Below are 21514 nucleotides of genomic sequence, written 5' to 3' on the forward strand. Positions count from 1 at the left end.
TAAGTAAAGTATCCCTTTAATGTTTAACAATACTAGATTTGATGATACCATATTTACGCTATATTCCTTATTACTAGTTTTTTAGAAACCTGTGGCACATCAACACACAGCTTGAAATCACGATACTTGAAAAAAAAATCAATGATGACAGAATGACAGACAATGTGTGCCTCCTAATAGATCATGTGTATCTTTATTTATCTGTGGAAATTACAGAACATAGAGCAGATTGTAGGAAGTTTAATAATAATCAAAATAGGTAAAATTGATAGTTATTATCGGGCAGGAACACTAAGCAACAAAACAGTCAGAAAATAGAGCACAAGGTGTATTCATTTGCTTTTCATGATTGATGATGTTTTAAAGTTCAAACGTCGTCTTTTTGACTTCACCTGTGAAAATTAGCAAAAAAAAAAAAAAAGAAAAGAAAAGAGAGCTGTTTATATTCCCTGGTATAATTTGGCATAATCTCATAATAAATTGGATTTGTAAGTGTACCCTTATGAGCTTCCATAGTTCCTCTCGAACCTGCGATTAGTGACGCATGCACACAGACAAACGCACACACAAATTGACGATTGTGTAAAAATTTTTTAACAGGATTATTTGCTAATTTAAAGAAATACGCCTACCTTCTGCTCTGCAAAACAGCCTGTCAGCAAAATGGAAAGTCCCTGCAAGACAGTGAGAATAACAACAAAATACATGTAAAACAACTGATTTGCTAGATAAGATGTTTATCATTTGTTTGTGTGGTGCGAGAGTTTTTTAAAGGGGTACTCACGCCAAATCAACTTTTTGTTGTTGTTGTTGATAAACTGTATAAACGGGTGTCTGCTAATGTTGTCTATACATGTCATTATTTCGACATTTTTGTTGAAAGTAGCGCCATCTTCAGATTAAACACTGGGATAAACAAAATTTGGCTACTTGTACTTTCATCGGACGAGGACGGACTTACCGACGTCACTTGCTCTCGTATGCGATACACACCTCCTTAACCAGTTGGAATAGGAGCATTTTGTGAATATATTTATGCCAATTATCAGGGGGTGGGTTGGAGATGTCATTTATGAGACCTATTTTGCGCTTCCCTCTTCAGTAGGGTGACCAGGGGTGTATTTCACAAAGCAGGTTTCGTGAGAACCGTGAAATGTGGGAAACTCTGCGTCTTCTGTTTCAGAAAGGGAGGTAAGTGAAACCAGAGGAAAAGAGGTAACTCGAGCCTGTTTCATAAAAAGAGGTCATTTCGACAAGGAACGTATTGATAAAGGCGCCGCTTTATTGCGCAGAGAATGAAATATTCGCGAGAATGTTATCAGACCGTGCATAGATATGCTGGCATTATCTTTTTTTCACATCACAGTCCATCATCTACATACACAACTTAATCCGTCCTTACATTTGCAACATTACCAGACGAAGTCATAGGCGCTCACTTCGCAGCATATTTTTTTCTTATATCCGTTTGAATAATGTTTTTATATTTCATCATCGGTCATACTCAAGGTAAGCTGATAGACCGAGCACAAAAGATTGGGTAATGGTGAGTGCATTGACTTATTTAGCGAAATTGAACTATCAACCAAGATAGCATTTAGCATTAGCTCAATTAACAACATTGACAAAGATTGACGAGTGAATAAATTTGTGATAATTACCTGTTGTTTATCGGATTTTCAGCTAAATTATAACATCCCAGTTTGTCATTTTGAAAATATGGTCACTCTACCCTTCAGGCTAATCAAGTCAAAACTATACAAAAAGATTATGGGCTCATTTGAGATCTCAAGTAACAGTTGGATTAAATATAGTGTACAAGGCCAAATAATTTCCCCATTGTTTCCTAAGGGGTTTTGACCATGGTCAGGATCTTCATTTTGTGTGACTTTTCACTAAAATGTTAACTAATTTTGACGTGGTATTAGTGTTGCCAAAGGGCCCTCAAAATATCAGAACTGGTTTTGTAGCGAAAATGATTGGTACATCTGAGGATTTAACACTGTGTTTGGGGTTTGTGTGTGTTGAAAGTACCTGAAAGGAATTGAGGAGGCAGAAACTGTAGTCCACAAAAGTATAAATCTGTTTCCCGGGATTTGGTATGTAGTAAAAGACTCCAACAATCCATGTTAGTCCAAAGATTGGCGTCAAAAAGACCACCGCTTTGAGGATACTTTTGGCTGTCTCCTTGTGATCTGCCTTGCTGCCATCGAGGATTGGAGACCTCACCAAAGTGACAATGACAACCACCACGCAACAGAGATTTATCAAAGTAATGGTTCCAATTGGGAGGAGAAATGAAAACAAGGAGCCCTGGAAATATTTTCCAAGAACTAGCCAACATTTTTCGTCACGGTAAGGCTTGTTGCTTTTTTTAAAATATATGTAGGTGGATCCCACTATGATTATTGGGCAAACATAGCCGACCATGCTGGAGAGAAACATGAAAACTCTTCTGCTCACTGGGTTGAACACAAAAACCAGATGGTGGACGAGCAGAATGCCCATACACAGCATCCAGCAAAATTTGGCCAAGAAAAAAAAATGTTTACAGGCAGTCATAATGTCGCACTCATGGGGATTCCATGAGTGATCGGGCCATGAGGAAATCAAGAAACTGCAGTGGCCAAGCAAGAGGAAAACTGCAATATTCACCATGACTGTATGATAAAAATGTGAAAGGTCTGTTTTGACCACTGCTGACCACACTAGAAACTGACTGATAAGAAAAATAAGCACGGAGCAAATGGACACACAGAGACCTACTCTTGTAAGTATATCAACGTCTTGTGAAGATTTGTGACCAACGCCAAACAGGGCAGAGAATGCAGTCAAGTGGGTGCACACACAGACGATGTTGTTCCCACTACCACTTGTTGCATTGCATCCATCTTCTGACCATCCCACTGTGGCGTTCCAGAACACACACAAAGTTTCCCCAAATTTCTGCTGCCCTTCGAAGAAGTCCAAACTAATTTTTAAAGATGACTCTTCTTTGTCTTCCAGTGTGGCCGATATTAAAATTGGAGACGGAGTTGTGTTGGGGAAGTCGTTTCGCAATTTATCCGTCAAATTTTTCACACCAAATATTTTCAGTAATCCAGAGGACCTGCTCAGATTTACCATGCGATTGAACAAAGTCACCTTACAGTTACCATCATGGCAGAACTTGAGGTCTAAATTGTGAGTGGTCACATTGGTCTGATCTCTGCTGACTTGAATGTTCTTGACTAAAACTTCCACAGACTCGAGATATTTTGATGACAGGTCATGAGTAATGGAGTTGACTGCATCCCAGGTTTTGTCCAACATATTACTTGCCGCTTGTATGAAGTCCTGAAATGCAAAACAAGCAATGTAACTATAACCATACACGTGTTTTTCTGTTACCAATAGCACTGAAACTTTTGCAATACAAAATAAAAAAGCTATAAAAGCGATCAACAAAATATTTTTGGATTTTATAGATATCGTGGCGCGAGAATCACAGGCGTACCTAATCAATTGGCCAAGATGGCCACCGCTCTGTGTGTAATGTAATGTACGCTCCTATCATCATCTCCACAAAAGAGACTGAGACCGAGAAGTTGTGCTCGTCGGCGGGACATCATTGACAGCCATGTTTTTTTGTTTTGTTTTTTCCTTCCTCAAAGTAGAAGAACATGAATTTAACATATAGAGCATATGTGTTGCCCATGTTTTTAAATGGCAACAAATGGGCACAATGCGTGCGCTCTCCTTGCAGTGGCAGTGTGGCAACGGAGTGCAATTTTTTTTTTTTTCGGGTTGCACCTGTCTGGCCCCATCCCATGAGATTTCCAGGGGAGAAAATAAATAAGTAAATAAATAAGAGTTAGAACATGCTGGTCAGTGTGTGATTGACGTTTCGCTCCCTCTCACTACTCTCACCACTTTCTTTCTTTCAAGAAAGTGGGTGTGGCTTGCCAGGCTACAATTGGACATGAGGTGTGCGAGTAGGAATGCACATGTGATTTTTTTTTTTTTTTTTTTTGGCAATTGGTCGTAGTTCAGACAAATGCACCCATAGCGGGACAAACGTTAATTCTATGCGGCCATGCAGGGTTCAAGTGGCCACTTCGAGTGTATCCCCTTTTGATATGTTGCTGAGCGACAACTCCTGAAGATTGGCTTGGTGAAATTTCAAAGTTGGACTTTGAAAAATCAGAATTGCGATTCCCCTTGTAGTTGCAAGTTGGGCCACCTTTTAAAAAGTCCCCCCCCCCAAAAAAAAGAGGCTGTACGGTTGTGCTAGAATATATTATTATAGGTACTGACTAATAAGAACTGACAAAAATACTTACAGGCAAGACACTGTTCGGCAGGGTAATACTTTCCGATGCTTTGGCCATCAACTCAAGAATGTGGATAGATGCACTAAGGTCAGCCATCCTGCCACTTGAATTTGAATCCAACATAGAACACCTCAGAAGTTCACTAAAAATATCTTTGGCTGCCTCTGGAGTTGCTCCTGGTCCTTTCAAAAACATCTAAAAAATATGAAAAACAACCTATCATTATTAAGCCATACTGGATGTTTTACCACTCTGTTCGTCTGATTGTCACATGAAAGGTCTGACCCTGCCTGTCAGTCTTGTTTTTTATTTTTTTTCCTAACATATTCTCTGAAAAAGGATCTGATTTGATTGATATTTGATTTTCAGTAAAATTGTAATGTCCCGGTTTTTAATTCAAACACCTCTATACTGAATGAACGACAGCGTCTGGGTAGATAACCAGTCGTGATAAATTTATGGTATTTAATATACAGTTTATTCCGGCAATAGACAAAACAAGTCCGTACGGTCCTCACAAGGACATTTTGACTGAAACATGTGAAATCGCTTATTAAAATACCTGAGCATTCAATTGTGGAAAATCCTGTACATATTATTTTGAAGTTAGGATCAAAACAGTACACTCGTAACGCACGTGTTTTACCTCTGCTGCTTTCACAAGGTTAAACAAGTGGTTGCTGACACAATTGGAGAACACTGGCTGCCACTTGTTTCCTTTACAAGTGCGTGACTCATAGCCAACTCTGCCTTCGGGGCACATTTGCTTAATTGTGTCTCCATCTGGCGTCTTGGGCCACAAATCATCTTCTTTGCAAAATGTGTCACCCTCTATGAAAGACAAGATTTGTTGATGACTTTACAAATAAATAATGTTAGGATAATTAGGCAATTATGGAAAAAAAAAATCTGTCATATGCGAAGAAACACTATAAAATCTAATGCTGTGTACCATAAATTACTGGAAAGTCCAGTCTTGCACTTTTATGTTGACCTTTGACGTTTTTAAAGGTGACATCCACATAATGTGCTCCACCAGGTTTCTGGCAGCTGATTACAGCTTTGAAGTAGTATCCCAATGAATCTGCAGTGGCTGTGAACAAAAACAGTTTCAGGATTATGTACAGTACTTGCTTTCTACCCAAATGGGCTGCCAATAACAAAAAGAAAATATGTTCTTTAAATCAGTGATTCCCAACAACTTTTCCATGGCACATTACATTGTCATGTTTACGACTATTTGTTTACGAATAAACTGTGGTGAGATACGCATTACTCTGGTGTACCTACTCTGAAGTGATGGGAAAATGCAGATGAGTCCCTTGTGATCTTTCAAACCAAGAGTGCCATCTAAAGGAGTAAAAAAAAAAGAAAAAAAAAAGAAAAAAAAAAGTGCTTCACGAAGCTCAGTTGTCCTTCAGTACTACTCTGAAATAGTTTTCTACCCATAACAAATGTTGGGAATTTGGGAAACATTGATTTAAACCATAATTTACCAAACTGACAGTTGGGCATTGTAATTTCTTTTGTTTACATTCTTTAGTAAGTTAGTCCATATGAGACTGAGACTCAAATACTGTAAACATAGTCAGATGTCCATATTAATCATTATCATCGGTGATGTTTTTGTGTTGCAGAAAAAAAGAAACTAAATAGTTGTCCAAATAATTTATGTTTATTTACATTGCATTTCAGGTCCACCTTTGTAGCTCCACGTGACTTCATAGGTCTCATTGTTGTTATTATCCACAGTGGCAGTTATATTTACTGTAACGTTGTCAGTCTTTTGTCTTTCAGAGCAGTCCACAGTAACTGGTTTGGATGTCATGGTGATATATTCAGGCAGGGATGCCACTCTTAGTTCTGTCGTTGCCGTATGCCTGAATGAGCCACTACTGAATTCACATTCATACATGCCTGCAGTGAACATAAGGAAGGAAAAAAAAACATGACTAATGCAATTAATTATACTGGAAAAGACTTGACGAAACGAATTGTACACCGCTTCAAATCACAAAGTAGTTCCATGTCAGTCCCTGGATGATGACGGCATAAAGGTTACTCACTAATTCGATACATCTGGACAAAGATTTCTTGCTAAATCCCACACCACTGGGCTGATTTATTCATTTTTGGCAGTGTTTATTGCGGCAGAACATTACAAAAAAAGGTAAATGGAGATGATTTAAATTTCCCAGAGGTTAATTGTCTTTGTCGTAAGAAATCTCCGCACTCACCTGCCCAGAGGCTTGTTACACTCCGAAGTGTGACAGCAGTGCAAGATTTATTTTCGTTTGTGCCACAGTTTGAATCCACTTTCACAACACTGCGATTGTGAAGCTCATAGCACTCATTCATCCTACTGATTTTCCAGCCGGAGCTGTCCGATGCCTCCTCCAAAGTGCATTTCAGTGTCAACTCAGACATGTAAGGTACGAAAGGGTCTGTTGGCTCTATGGTTACCATGCCTATGTGAGAAAGACAACGGTGTGGAAAATGTATTAGAACAAAAAACAAATGAAAATCAACCTGACTTTTTTCTAACAGATGTGTAGCTTTTAAATATCGTGAACATGACGACGATATTGTGACAGTTTTAATATCACGATATCACGATATTGCCATTATCGTTACATCCCTAATACAAATCAACATGGGAAAAAACAACAACAATAAACTTTTACTCGCCAACAGAGTTGATGCTGAAAACAGCTCCAAGGCTGGCTTCCAAATCAGACACAATGCGTTGGAGTTTCGACGTTTCAAATTTGAGGCTAAAATCCACCTCAAAGTCCACAGAACTGTTGGACAGCCTTTAAGATTGAGAAAAGCTCAAAAACACATATTTGATGAAAAACTTCCATTGTTTAAAGACGACTTTATGGTTTGTGCTCACTAACAAACGATACATCAAAACTTGATCTCCTTGATAGGAAAAATGAAATATAAGAAAAGAAATAAAAGGATTTTAAATTAAATATGTTTTTATTCATTTGCAAAATGTGAAAATATGTTTAAGTGCACCGATACTGCATTGCAACAGACAACAGTTAGATATGTCACAACACTGATTTTTTTTTCATTTCAATAAATATGATTTATTTGTTCAGTACAATACCTCAAGCTGGTAATGTTCAGACCTTCAAAACCGTTAAGTCCTTGAAAGGCAGATTCAAGCTTTAAAAAGGAAACCAGTATGAATTGTGTTGATTTTTTTATATTTCTAAATAAAAATGTAATTACAATTGCGTACCTCTTTAGTTCTGTTTGAATCCCATGTGGTTCCATTCAGTGTCGAATTTCCAGTGAGGTGAACTGTAGAGATGGTTGATGATTAGTTATGACCTCACCATCGTCATCATCCTGCAGGATTCCTGCTGTACTTTGCTGCAGGAAGTCAGCCCCAAGTATAAATGCTTTTGTTTACAGGTTAACTATTCTTTTTTTTAAGCATTTTTTTGTTTTTAAATCAGTTTCACTATACGGTATTGGAGTTTATTTCCTTTGATTTTAAATGTATTTAATTGATTTATTTTTTTGTTTGTAAATGTGTGTAAAATGTTGGCAATGTACATTGTGTTGGTAATTTTAATAAGTATAGATATACAGTGCAAATTATCTTTATGTATCAATTTCACAGTAAACATCAACTGGGATGGAGAACAGACTGTTGTTTCTGTTTGTATTGTAATGGAAAATATAACTTATTCAGTCCGGAGTTGTGTTCTCAGTAAGATATGATTGTGATTAATTACATAGCCTCAAATTAATTCGATAAATGTGTTTTTTTTAGTTGAATCCCACCTCTGGCAATCTATTACCTTGGACCTTGGCAACGCAAACTGGTGTGATTATCAACACATTGTGTTTGCACGTAGTTTCACTGCAGCAGTTTAGGTTGTTGCACACCTCGTTGCTCCAAATGTACCCATCAGAACAGTTGCAAGCGTATTCATCACCAAAAATTTGGCATTCTAGAATAGGAAACAGAGGCTGCTTTTTGACATACAGTACAGTGTAATAAAACAAACACAATATATTTATATGGTCTAAAAGAAAAAAAAAAGGTTGTTCCATAATAGTGCCAGACTTTAGTTCCTCATTCCAACAGCATGATTTGTTTTGATTGGACTTGGTTGCAATGTTCTTTGTTCTTCTTAGCTGTGTGCCAGTACAACCTAATCAGTGATTTGCATGATGTACCTGCAACCATTGCTCTGTCATCAAGCGTCATTGTGTAGAATGCTCCATTGTCACCGGCCCCCTGGAGATTACTTGTTGCATTCAAGACTGACATGATGGTCTGGGCTTGCAGTGTGACATTACTTTCCACCAGAAGTTCAGCGACGTAGTATGTCCCTAGAGAAATATTAGCAAACCATCTTAAAATACGGTATCTCAATAAATGCAAAATATATTTCTCTAATTTTATCAAGGCACTAATTTGAAATTTCTTGGACACTTGGCAGCTGGATCAGAAAGAGACCATATAGAAAAACTGAGGTGGTAGTAATACATACCAGCAGCATAAGCCTGCAAATCACAAGGACAAAACATTCCATCATTTCCAAAAAATTTCAATTTTTCAGGTGTCATCATGATGCATACAAAATGTGACTTTCGCACGGCGACTCTGACTCACGGGTTAGGGTTAATTACACAGGGTTGGGGAATTCAGGTCCAGAAAGTAAAGACCCTGACATAGTTTGGCTTTAGCCACAGATGCTTTTACTCAACAAGTGGAGATGAGCTTGTTTTCCCGCTAGTTGAATAGAAGCACCTGTGGCCAAAGCAAACTATATCAGGGTCTTTACTTTCTGGACCTGAATTCCCCAACCGTGTCGGTAACCTTACACAGAGAAACATGCACAGACGGTCACACATACACGACCAAGCTATAGTTAAAATTCCCTGTAAAGTGAATTCAGAGATTAGTTTCTCGATACATTACGTCTTCTGCAGTGCTTCAACTTCTCAAATACTTTCACACTATTCTTGTTAATACTGTTTCGTTACTGGAGGTGGGATTACAGCATTTGCGGGCCCTTCTCAAGGTTTCTTATTTTTCCTTTAATGTTTTTCTTGTCCTCTTGTGATTCGATCAGGGGATGCCGTTAATATTTGTTAACTGTGGGCATGTGAAGCCCTTTGATCCTTTGAGACTCTTTTGTAATTAAGAGCTATATAAATAAACTTGACTTGACATCATTGAAGTTTGAAGATAATTGCTGACAACGTGCCAAAAGCTGACAACTATCTAGTACTACTTACTACTTTGTGGAGATACAGTGAGTATAGCATCAAACTATTCTTCACCATTCCCCCATCAGTCTTCTGCTGGGCAGCTGTGGCTACGTACGTAGTTTACTGCCACCTGAGTGTGAATGTGTGAGTATGTGAATAATGTATCCATTGTGAAGCATCTTTGAGTGTCCCCCCAAAAAAGTTTTATATAAATATATGATTTCCACAATTAGAAATTGCAAGTTTCCCCATTGTGTGACTAATAAAGGTTAGTTTTAATATTATTTGTCAGCGTTTTTTGTTAGCAGTATTCTTTTCTGTAGTGTTTCCAACTTACAAGATGTTTATTTCTACTTCACAGGGACTTTAAGTTAACAGTAATTTAAATGTGCACCATAGTCAATATCAGAAACAGTCACATATTAAGAAGCATCATTACCTGATAGTACATGTAGAAAGACCCCATCAGATACAATAACATGCTGGATGACATCGTGTTCCTAACAGAAAAATTATCATCCATCAATAAACAATACATTACAATAAAATAATAGCATTAAACGAGTACATTTCTGGATGTACATTCATCTCTAACCCATCATTGAACTTACACTGAACACCGCAGACAATCACAAATCAATTTGAATTCAGGTACATTTAATTTAAATATTTACAGATTATAATAAAACAGCAATAACAAAATTCTCTGTTAACCATTTGTAAATATACCCTTAGATTACATTTAATCATTTGTACTCACTTGTACTTTAGTGGTATATTGGTGGGATTCCTCAACAACTGTACTTTAATCCTGTGCACCCCAAAAGGCACTCCCAAGTTTAATGCCAGTCTGGTATAATAATTAAACAAAACAGTGGCATTTAATTTGTTTTTCTGCTTCTTGGAACAGTTCTGCATTCATTCTTTTCTGCAGCTGCGATACCACAAATTTGAATTGGGCAGGACATACTCACCTCATTGTTTGTTGTCTCAGAACATGGTTGCACATTTTTCTCATGAATTTGACAGAACTTTTATAATAGACATGTATCCTTATGTGCATTACATCAAAGTTCTAACCACACTGTAGCAAACAAAAATGTACAGGACCACTTAATAATTATACAATGGGTTAACTACAGACATGTTGGTAAATTGAGTGTCCTGTTCATGAAATAGTTTCTCAAGAATTATGTGATTACACTATTTTATTTATTTTTTTGCCATTTAAAAATCAATAAAAGAAAAATATTTAACATTACGATTACTTGTCACTTTTCCCTCAAAATCAAGGAAGTGTAGCACCATTTATACTTAAGTCAAGAGTATTAATCCTATATTCCTCCACAAAGTCATATATGAGGATTATGTCGTTTATTAACTACTTTGTGCATTACGTTGCATAGATAATTATCACCATAGACTAATTATTGCTGTACAGGACCTCATTTATTTTCCTGGCTGTAGAGATATTAATGAGCTATTTACATACAAACTTATTTTCCTACAGATTTCCAACGGAGTATTGTCTTTACAGATGCAAATGACACATTCAAGGTAAAAGTTACATTAATGGCATCCATGGGAAAAAAAAAAAAGTTAATTGACAGACAGTTCTTACCTTTCAGCTGCAACTGGTGAAGAGAAACATATCTCTGGATGCCCTGTGCATCTAAATTTGATACAGATTCATGAAAGGGGGGTGGGGCTCTCTATCGCTACCTTTGTATTGAAGCACCATTAAAAATTTGCATGGCATGACAGCATTTCATTTTTACAGGGGATTCAATATATTAACTTTTTATCGCTGAAAATGGGTCAAGTATGCCTTTAAATTTATAAATATTGTCCATGCAACTAAAGATGGCTTTTGTCAAACTAATATTTGACCTTGTATTTGCAAAAGTGTCCTATGAATAATAAAAACTTCACACGTACAAAATATTTACTTGGATGTTCAGTTGGAGACTAGACCTAATAGTCAACTTTCAATTGTTAGACTTTTAAAGACTACTTTTGGAATTAGTTAAAAAAAAATCTCTCATGAAATTATTACTGTGAAAAATACGTCCAGTGTTTGTTTTTCCCATCCTCTCTAAAATTAAGCCATTTGCTCATCAAATGTTACTATCAACTTATTTAACCAGAAAATGAGTCAGACATGTTTCTCAATATTTTAATCAATCAATCATACACATTGACACTAGAAAATGTTCAAAAACTCAACACACACACACACACACACACACCCCCCCACACACACACACACACACACACACACACACACACACACACACACGGGTAATAATGTGTACTGGCACTTCTGTTTTTTTTTTTGTAACCATGGAAAAAACTGCTCTACATCATAGTTCCGTTAACAAACTGAAAGTTAAAATACAAAGTATACAGAGAAAAGACACGTTAAAAAGTTACACAAGCAATGCCCTATAGCTACAATTTACAATACAGTCATACATTAAAGCAGTATGGCACACTTTAATACATACCCATGCTGCTGTATATTTCACTACTGAATAGACATACTCATGATGAAGTATAATCTATCTCCAATACATTGGCGCAAGGCACTTAACTCATTCGCTCTCAGCCATTTTCACAGAAGCAATCCCGTTCGTTCCCGGCTGTTTTACTAGATTTTGACTGATTTTGCAAGGCCCACAGAATATTGTGTTCAATTGCTATAAAAGCATGGAACCTATCAAAAGAAAGATTAAAGTCTCTTCTTTCATCAGGAAAAAAACGTATTCTTCTATCTGTTTCAGTTTTGCAGCAATTAGCATTAGAATATAACTAAGTTTAATCAATTTTCACAAATCAATTTAAAATTGTGAGTAATAGAGCTTTTTTTTTTCCCAACATGGCCCTGGTTGATCTCATACTCTGCTGCCACCTGCTGGCCGTTCGTATAATAACTACCATTTCTGCAACCGTTCTTTGCAGTTGAGAGGCTGCATCAAAGCCTTCTGTATGCTCTAGCATACAAAAACAAAACAAAACAATGTATAAATACCTCTTTGGGACACTTACAACATTAAAAAACCCCAACATATTTATAAGTTATTGGGAGCAAATGAGTTAATTATACAAGTCATGAAAACTGATAATTATGTGAGTCTAGTTCTTAAAATATATTCATGACTTGAACATTAGTTCATATTTTCAAATATGTACGACTATAGCTAGATAGCTTACCGACGTTCCCCCTAGGGGCTGTGACAATTGTAATTCCCAAGTTTCATTTAGGCAAGTCAACCATTTCACATGAGAAAGATCTTAAGAAGACCAAATAAAAAGTTACAAAACCTGAAATGATTATCCCATCTAAGTTTCTCTACAAACTGACTTGATGTATACTTTAGCAGCAGTACTGTGACATCTTATCTTCCATCAATCAAAGAGTATTTGGAACCATTTGTTGCTTGGTAAGTCTGAGACAAGATTTGTGCAGTGGTCATCAAAATCAGGCAACGCGAGATGATGAACTGAAATCAGATGAAAGGTTGTTGCCACCTGAGAGAAAAAAAACAAAAACAAAAAATATCAACTTTCAACCACCAAATTCTCAGGTACGCAGGGAGCGTGTAAAACAAAACACCCTCAGTCCGCCAGAATACCCACGATGGTGCAGCACAGTCTGCCAAATTCCTAAAATGCTAAATAAGGCTTGTATGGGAAAAATAGAGCATAAGGAGTACATTGCACACTTTTCAAAAGACGCTTTATACCTTTTTTCTTAAAAATCTGCCATCCACTTGATGAAGTTCCAGCACTCGTGATCTAAAAGAATTAACAGACCCACACATCAATACATGACTGCCAAAAAGGATATGTGAACTGCTACCAAAATTTGCATGAACTGTGTTATTACCTTGGTCCCACTTCCAGAAGAAGCTTGAGACAGCCTGAGAAACGGCCTTAAGATTTCTGTCCGCACCTGAAAATGTTCATGTACAAAAATTAGCCAACTATATGCAACCGGAAGTGGATAAATTTAGCAGGAACCGTATTAATAAGATATGATCTTTACACAAATGCTAAACAAAAAAATTTAGAAGTGATTTTGTTTTTGTCACAGTGACTGCGTTTTAACTGTGCATAAGTAGACCACAAACAGTCATCGATTCAGTTATTTAAAATACAATGTGGGTTAGGGTCACTTTCCTCAGACCAAGCACATACAAAAATAGCAATGTTATGTCTGGAAGTTGATTCAGGCTGCGTCTAGTCACACAAAATGCTTGAAGTGCTGTACATATACCAATTCAGATTTAGTTCCTTTTATTTTCATTTTGGTATGAAGAGCACATACCTTTTTGACCAAGAGCGTTCCAAAAACCAATACAAAGAAACCCTAATGCAACGACAGAGACAAAGGCAGAAGATTTAGAGATTCACAGGTTAGATGCGTTTGGTACCACATAAACAATTCCCAAGCTCAGGTAACTTTGAAGGGACACTACAATGCTATTTGTTTTTTTAAAATTTATTTATTGTTTTAACTCTCGGTTGTTTTGCACAATATGATCAATGCAAGTGAAAATTATAAAGTGGTTCAATTGGATAGGTAGCCATGGTGACGCCTTACATGCATAAAGTAGAAAACCGAACACTGAGGGCTCTATATTAGTGTTTAGTGCAAGTCCGGCGTAAAGCGTGGCCGAACTGTATGCATAGGCGGGGTTTTCTTTATCCTGGCATTTTTGCAAACATGCCCAGTTTGAAACTGAAGGTTTGCGCCATTGACGATTAGCTTCACTGCCAATTTGGTGCGCAAGAGGTGCAGGGTCTTTGACAGGGTGGAAGCAGAAAATAATTTTCTAGAGTCCATACGGGAAATCGAAGCGTACAATGTGTACATTTGTCAGGAACTGCAAGCAGACTTCTAGTTGGCCCATAAGGGTGTTAGAAGAATGCCAACATCGGATTGCTTTATAGAAGACTTTTATTAGAATGGTAAGGTGAAAATCTTGGCGATCCAGAAGGGACTCTCTACATTAAGAGGAGCCACGTGGCTGCAGCATGTTGGATTACAATGCCTCCTTTCCCAACAGGAGGAGGCACCAGGCACAAACCAGGACATACTGAAGAGACTATTGTCTCCTGGTTGGCCTGGGAACGTTTCAGGATCTCCTTGTAAGAACTAGATGAAGTGGCTGGGAGAGAGCGAAGTCTGGGCTTAAGAAGTTACTGCCCCTGCGACTTGACCCCGGGTGGGTGGAAAACAATTGATGGATGAATCGATAGATGTTTTATGGCAGGTCATTAAAATGTCTTTGTCCAATGTGTTTAGTCTTTTCAAGCTAAGACATTATTTTTGCAAAATTAAACTAATTGAGGTTAAACTCCCACGATTTAAATGTTGCATGGGCTTATTCAAATGCGGTTGGTCTTCTTTATGTTCTAATATTTCAGTACTAATACAAAACTTAATCTGTCCATAATCTGGATGCATGAGAATTAACAGATAAATATATTTTAAAAACATTTAAAAATACATACAGTAAAATCAGAGGTGGGCATTTTACAAAATTTTGCTGGTCCGTCATTTGACATTTGTCTGGGCAGCATTCCATCGTCACTCCGTCATTTTATTAAGTCAAACCAAACTGTAATTGTTAGTCCAGCAGTCCATCACTCTATATTATAACCATGCTTCCATTATCACTCTGTCACCACTATTTTAGGAACAACAGACAGAGGTGGACGTCAGTCCATCACTCGTCAGCAAAACGGTTGTCTGTCAGTGATGGACTGACGACGGTTACACTGACGAATGAAAAAAAAAAAAAATTCCGTCAGTGCTAGTCTGCCACTATTTATTTATTTTTTAAAGGATCTCATCATTCGGCAGAAAAACGGGCATCCGTCAGTAATGACGGGAATACACACCTCTGATTAAAATATAGTCAAATTGTATCAGAAACTCACCTGCAGAGAATTGAAGAAGGCGAAGGCAATGTGGATTCCGATATTAGATGGGTTAATTAGGGTTCCCACTCCAAGACTCCAAGTTATTCCAAAAAACGGTGTGAGGACGGCCAAGGTCTGGGCAACTGCAACTAAAACATGTTTCTTATCGCTTTGTACATTGCTTCGCATCCCTCGACTCTGCACTACTTTAACCAGCACCACAATTAGAATTATAATGTTTATAAACACAATAAGAAGTGCCGGGATCACAAATGCCAGCAGCGCTTTGGACTGGTTCCAATTGAGCCAGCAGATCACATTTTCTTGAATATAAGTATTGGATGGTGCAGTGACAGCTATAGTAATGCCTGCGATAATCAGTGGCGTCCCATAACCGACAGAAAATCCAATAACCAGCATAACTGCTTTAGACAGGTTTGCAGTCAAAACATTGACTGTGTGATATAACAGGAACATGGCAAAATTCAACATCCAGAAAAAGAGGGCTAAGTAGAAGAAATGGATAAAATAGGTAGCAGCGGTGCATGCACCTCGATTCTTTTGGTTATTTTCCGAGATACTTGATCCAATAATGAACCAAATGTTTGCAATCAATAGACACAGTGCAATGTTAAGAACGGAAATGTTGCGCAACTGTGATAGTTCATCCTTTCTAGGTCTGGTCAATATAAACGTCTCTATCAAGAGGCACAGAACTAAGGATGCCATGGAAATGCCGACACCAATGAAGGTTATATAACTCAAAATATCAATATTTGGAACAAAAGGTGACATGAGCATTGAAAATGAGGTCAGGTGGTCACACTGACATGTGACTGTTTCATCCTCTCTGACAACAAGCTCGCAGCCTTCATCATCCCATCCTCCAAGACCGCCGAAGAGGGAAAAGTTCCAGAACACACACTGTGGGTTTCCCAGACTGTCATTGACAATGTCAAATGTGAAAGTGACATTGTCGATGATGGTGTCAGACTGAACAAGTACGACTCTCCCATTGATGACCCTGCCCGAAGAGTTGTTCTCATCTCTTGGGGGAAGTACATTATCCAAGGATTCAAAGGTTATCACAGTCAGATTTGTTGCTCCATTAGCCTCCTGTATGTCTATCTCCACTGTAGAATTAAAGTCCCCGTTGAAATTGTTGATGAATGTAGTTTTGTTCAAGAGAATCAAAGGTGTTACAATTCCAAAGGAGGCATTGACAAGCCTTCGCGTTATACCCTCAAGAGAAAACAACAATAATGAACTGACACTCTCGTTTCTGGGAGTGACGGTTCTTGAGTCTATAGAATCTGTGACAGCTTCAAGGTTAAGATTGTTCCATGATTCTATTGCCGGATCTGTGGTAAGGACACCTACAGTTAAAAGGACATCCTAAAGTGAAAGGGAAAAAAAAGAGAAACAGTATTTACTTGTTTTAAGATCGTTTGTGTGAGATGACGTAAGAAGAACGCACATACCTCCATAGATGCCTGACTTAACGTGAAAACAGTTATTGTTACAAAGTTGGCCACATTGTTGAGAATTGTAACGATGGCCTCAATGTTGTTTGGCGATGGAGTCACTTCGTCACTCAGTTCGATAGTGGCATTGCTGAGATCGTCTAGGTACTCGGGCAAAGTTGTTTCATTCAAAAACTAAAATTTCAGAACAATAACAGATGCCATCATCAATACCTGACTCGAGATTTCTATACAGAACCATGAAATGATCCATTTAATGTTGACAGGTTTCCAGTCCTTACACTGTACTAAAATGATTGTAGATCATTTGTGATTTCACTGCCTCATGCAGTGACTTTTGTGAACCGTTGCACCACTAAAGTACAAAGATCTGACTGGTTCTCCTATAACAAGGCAATCAGCTCACCTCAGATTGTGTGAGTAGTTGCGCAATCCTCTGGAGGGTGCAGTTATCATCTCGATTTTCCCATTCTCCACTTACGTTGCAAATGGCAGTCTTCTCTCCCACCTCATTTATTTCACAAGAAGCTCTACCCACTTCATTTAAAAATCCATTTCCAAATTCTGGATCACCAACACATGTGAATTCACCTGCAACGACAATTGATGTTGACCAAAGTGATGGAACATCAAAAAGTTTAACAGCATAGTATTAATTGTGTTGTCTTTTTTGGCTCAATACTTACCATCATTGATCAACCGCAATGTTGTGTTGCTTGCGAATTGAGAAAATCCAATCTCTTGACAAGTGATGATTATTTCTTGATTATCACAGTCTTCCTGTGTGATAGTTATCAGTTGTTGGATGCTGTTTCCACTTTCTAAATATGCACAAACAAAACTCAACACTGTGAAAGTTATACGGTAATTATTTACATCAATTTAAGTTAAAAAAAAAAAAAAAAAAAAAAAAAAACTTTGAAAAGCAAATTTTTGTTTTGGTGAGACCTATAAAAGAGGATCATCCAAATGCCCACAGAAAGGCCTGAACCAAAATTGGAACCCAGAACCTCTTAACTGTGAGACACTAATGAAATGCAGCACCAGGTAAGGTATATTACACTGGGGAACAATTTTGAAAAAAGAAATTCTGTTGAATTAGATTTTTATGCTGGAATATGTTCTTTTTCCTGGGTTGGGACAAAAAAATAAATGAGAACTTCACAAATGCAAAACATTGTTTTTGCATATTAGTTTCTGTTTAGGTTTTACCTGAATTTGGGACTCCTTGAAACACCACCTGGTAAGGCTCCTGGACAAAGCACTGCACTGACACTTGCTGCCCAACCTCACACAAGATAGTGTTTTGGCGGGGCAACACCTGGACTGTGGGTGTTACCGAAAGAATTATTCTTTCATTCGAGCTCTGCCGGAAACTCGAGAACCCATCAAACAGCTGACACACATAGAGTCCTGAAATGAAATTGTTTGGTGAATCAAAGACTCCACTTCTAACTCTTCCAGCAAGTGGCAGGTGACAATAAAGACAAAATTATTTAAATTACATCAAGGGTTTAAATATTGTTGCTTTTTTCTCAAATGGTGCAAGCAAATTACAAATATGTACTACTAGACTCATACGTACATTTTACGTGTTCATTTTAATAGCGCATAATAGATTTCGAGTGTTTCTTACCTTCATCAGTGCTAAAAAAATTTGTGATCGTAAGCGTTTCCACCTCATTAGCTTGTGAAAAGATGTGTTGATCATCTTCATTTATTACAACACCATCACGCGTCCATACTGATGAAGTGATGGTAAAGTTGAGTGCCTCTGGTGGTGGGCCACATGTCAAAGTCACAGTATCTTGGAAAAATAGAGTTCTTGGATTGGGTGTTAATTCAACATCACCTTTGATAAAAAAAATAAAAAATAATACCATATGAGATTTTTCGAGACAATTCATGGTAAGACAATACGACAAGGTCTCTCATTGTGTTCTGTTGAGAACATCAACGTTACTTACTGTCCACTATCACAGGAAGCGCAATTCTCAGGTCATTGAGTATTCCCGCTAGAAGTGCTTCAACGTCTGGGTCTTGAATTGCAGTATTTGCAGTAATTTCAAAGTCAACAATGGTGCTACCAGGCCTATATAAAAGCATTGAAAAGCCGATGAAACAATGTGAGAACTTGATAACAGCAACTTATATAGAGGGCTTGGAGCGAGCAAAAAATTATTCCCCATTTAATTATGTCAATATGTAATCTTTTTGTATTTATTTTTTCTTTTCTTTATTTAATTATTTCGATATTTATTAGTCGTATAAACCCGAATAAAGTAAAAAAAGTTGGATGGATGGATCCAATTATTTCATATTGAATTAAGTCACTCCTGTCCCTTGTACCCAATGAAAGAATTTCATCTGTCATTCTCTTTCATCAGTAGACGGGCACTGGGCGGGACTAGCTCTGATCAATCGCAATTATTTTTTTGCCCAAATCATCTCCTCATGATGCAAATGGTTCAATTTTTTTGTGTTCCTGAAAAATCAGGAAAAAAAAAAATGACTGAGGCGATTATTTTAAGAAGGCGTCAATATTAGAAAGTGTTCACAATTTTAAGATATCAGATATGTTTGTTGGTTTGAGTGCAGACTGAAAAGACAGCTTTTGATACATAAAAAAAAAGTAGTGGTGCACAATAATGCATATTTTAGTATCAATCCTATATCAATAAATGCATGGCCAGTATTGGCAATACCGACACTTTTGAAAGGGGATGGGCATAGGGGCCTGCTTGATGAGTCACCTGTTTGACGACACTGAAGTGGTGCATATAAGAGCGAAACTAAAACTACTGTATTGATCTTAGCTCAATAGTATCAATCCAACATTGATACAGACTTGCTGTCGATATTATCGATATTTGGATCAGTCCACCCACCACAAGTGAAAACAATTGAAGAATTTCAAACTAAACAATTAAATTTACCTGAAGGCTAAAAGTTCCGATGACTGTAGACCTGGGATGTGTATCCTAGATTGTGTTCTAATCTGTTTGAGACAGTGAGCACAGCAACAGTTATTTCCTCAACAATTATAAGCACTCTTTGAAGAGTTCATAACAAATTACAACTTACAGAATGTAAACACATCTGATGAATATTATTATTTTCGTCATTAAATGCGTCTTCAAACTCCATATCCATGGTGAGTGACAATGACCTCACTAAAATGAACAGGCAGATTGTCAATACAAGTTGGTCCCCTTATTTTAGTGATGAAAAAAAATTAATTAATAAATAAATTTAAAAAAAGCAATTGTGTGTAACTCATTTACCGTCTCTTATCGGGGGAACTGTATCTGGAGCTGTGAATCATAGAGCAAACTTGAATAAGAAAAAGTTCACAAACATTCTATTTTCTGTTCACAAATATAACTCAAAAAATGACTTTCAGGAGGACACTCCTGTACGGTGAGGTCAGTTCCTTTATTTTTGTTCTCAACTGAAGTTTTGAGACAACACTCAACTGCAAATTTGAGACAATGACCTCACGAATAATGAACAGGCAGATTTGTGAAGTTAGTCCAATTATTTTAGTGATAAAAAAGCAATCGTATGTAAATCATTTACCGTCTATTGTCGGGGGAACTGTAGGTGGACCTGTGAATTGTAGAGCAAACTTGAATAAAAAAAGGTTCACAATCATTCTATTATTTGTTCACAAAATATAACTCAGGTTCACAAAATGACTTTCAGGAGGTGAAGTCAGTTCTTTTATTTTTGCTCTCAGCTAGCTGAAAACAACAACATGATCTGTTTGTAGCGGTGTTGAGATCTGAGTGGTGTTTTTCGAAAGGAAGTTCGAAAAGATTGTGTCAAGGATGTTATTTTCAAATATTGCAGTCTACCTTAATTCAAAGTGTATCAGCCCCAATGAAAATGTACTTATAATTAGTTATACAAAGTAGTTATATAAATTACAGATACATTACTTTCTGTTGGACATGCAGCGGGGATGCCTGAGGAGAAAAAGTGGAAAAAAATGTTATATACATAGTGAACATATTATAATGTACTTTGTATGAATAAAATTCTTCTGATTCTGAAATATCTTGAGAGTAGCTGCACTTACTTGGTACACATAATATCCCGTCTGGAGGAATCGTTGTTATGCAATCACAAGTTTGCGTATCACTACTGTTGCATGCGCCAAATGTTTCACAGACCCCACACGGCCATAGATACTGTTCCCCGCACTCACACTGTTCTTCACCATTAAAGTCGATATAGCAGACTGAAAACAAATCGACACCCCAACGCTGAATCATAGAAAATTGTAAAACAGAGACCAATAAAAATGAAAAATATTCTCACCTGTGGTCAAAATAAAGTTGGTCAGTATTAATTCAATCGTGACGTTTAATGGTAAATTAGCCACAGAATTTCTTAGTCCTTCAATAATTTCATTTATATCAGTACTGAATGTACGTATGTTGAGAACCAAGTTTACTGATGCTGCGGAGAAGTACAGAAAAAAAAAATGACAGCAAATATCACCAACCTCCCCACAATATCGTGATAATCATGAGCTTC

At 37.3% G+C, this 21514-nt stretch overlaps 2 protein-coding genes across 3 annotated transcripts; both read right to left on the bottom strand.

The window, feature by feature from the left end:
* Positions 1–248: 248 nt before the first annotated feature.
* Positions 249–10050, bottom strand: adgrf3b (adhesion G protein-coupled receptor F3b). Its single transcript, XM_077511439.1, has 16 exons — positions 9997–10050; positions 8834–8846; positions 8517–8672; positions 8135–8287; positions 7549–7628; positions 7432–7490; positions 7002–7126; positions 6551–6781; positions 5997–6230; positions 5266–5406; positions 4960–5144; positions 4323–4508; positions 2035–3336; positions 633–674; positions 499–528; positions 249–392 (listed from the first exon to the last, which is right to left on the bottom strand). The coding sequence occupies exons 1-16, from the start codon at positions 10048–10050 to the stop codon at positions 333–335; spliced, it is 3051 nt and encodes a 1016-aa protein (XP_077367565.1). The 3' UTR covers positions 249–332.
* Positions 10051–11862: 1812 nt separating this feature from the next.
* LOC144010410 (adhesion G-protein coupled receptor F1-like) lies at positions 11863–21351 on the bottom strand. Of its 2 annotated transcripts, XM_077510733.1 has the most exons (18): positions 21296–21351; positions 21054–21215; positions 20914–20940; positions 20552–20581; positions 20257–20286; positions 20057–20145; positions 19909–19970; positions 18940–19064; positions 18609–18824; positions 18185–18385; positions 17659–17793; positions 17379–17563; positions 16970–17146; positions 15507–16883; positions 13888–13929; positions 13447–13512; positions 13304–13355; positions 11863–13088 (listed from the first exon to the last, which is right to left on the bottom strand). In XM_077510733.1, the coding sequence occupies exons 6-18, from the start codon at positions 20123–20125 to the stop codon at positions 13039–13041; spliced, it is 2757 nt and encodes a 918-aa protein (XP_077366859.1). In that variant the 5' UTR covers positions 20126–20145; positions 20257–20286; positions 20552–20581; positions 20914–20940; positions 21054–21215; positions 21296–21351; the 3' UTR covers positions 11863–13038. The 2 variants fall into 2 exon arrangements, with proteins under 2 accessions (XP_077366859.1, XP_077366858.1); XM_077510732.1 differs by lacking the exons at positions 20914–20940; positions 21054–21215; positions 21296–21351 and having other exon boundaries at positions 20552–20665.
* Positions 21352–21514: the final 163 nt, after the last annotated feature.

This window comes from Festucalex cinctus, chromosome 21, assembly GCF_051991245.1.
Source record: "Festucalex cinctus isolate MCC-2025b chromosome 21, RoL_Fcin_1.0, whole genome shotgun sequence".
Taxonomy (NCBI): domain Eukaryota; kingdom Metazoa; phylum Chordata; class Actinopteri; order Syngnathiformes; family Syngnathidae; genus Festucalex; species Festucalex cinctus.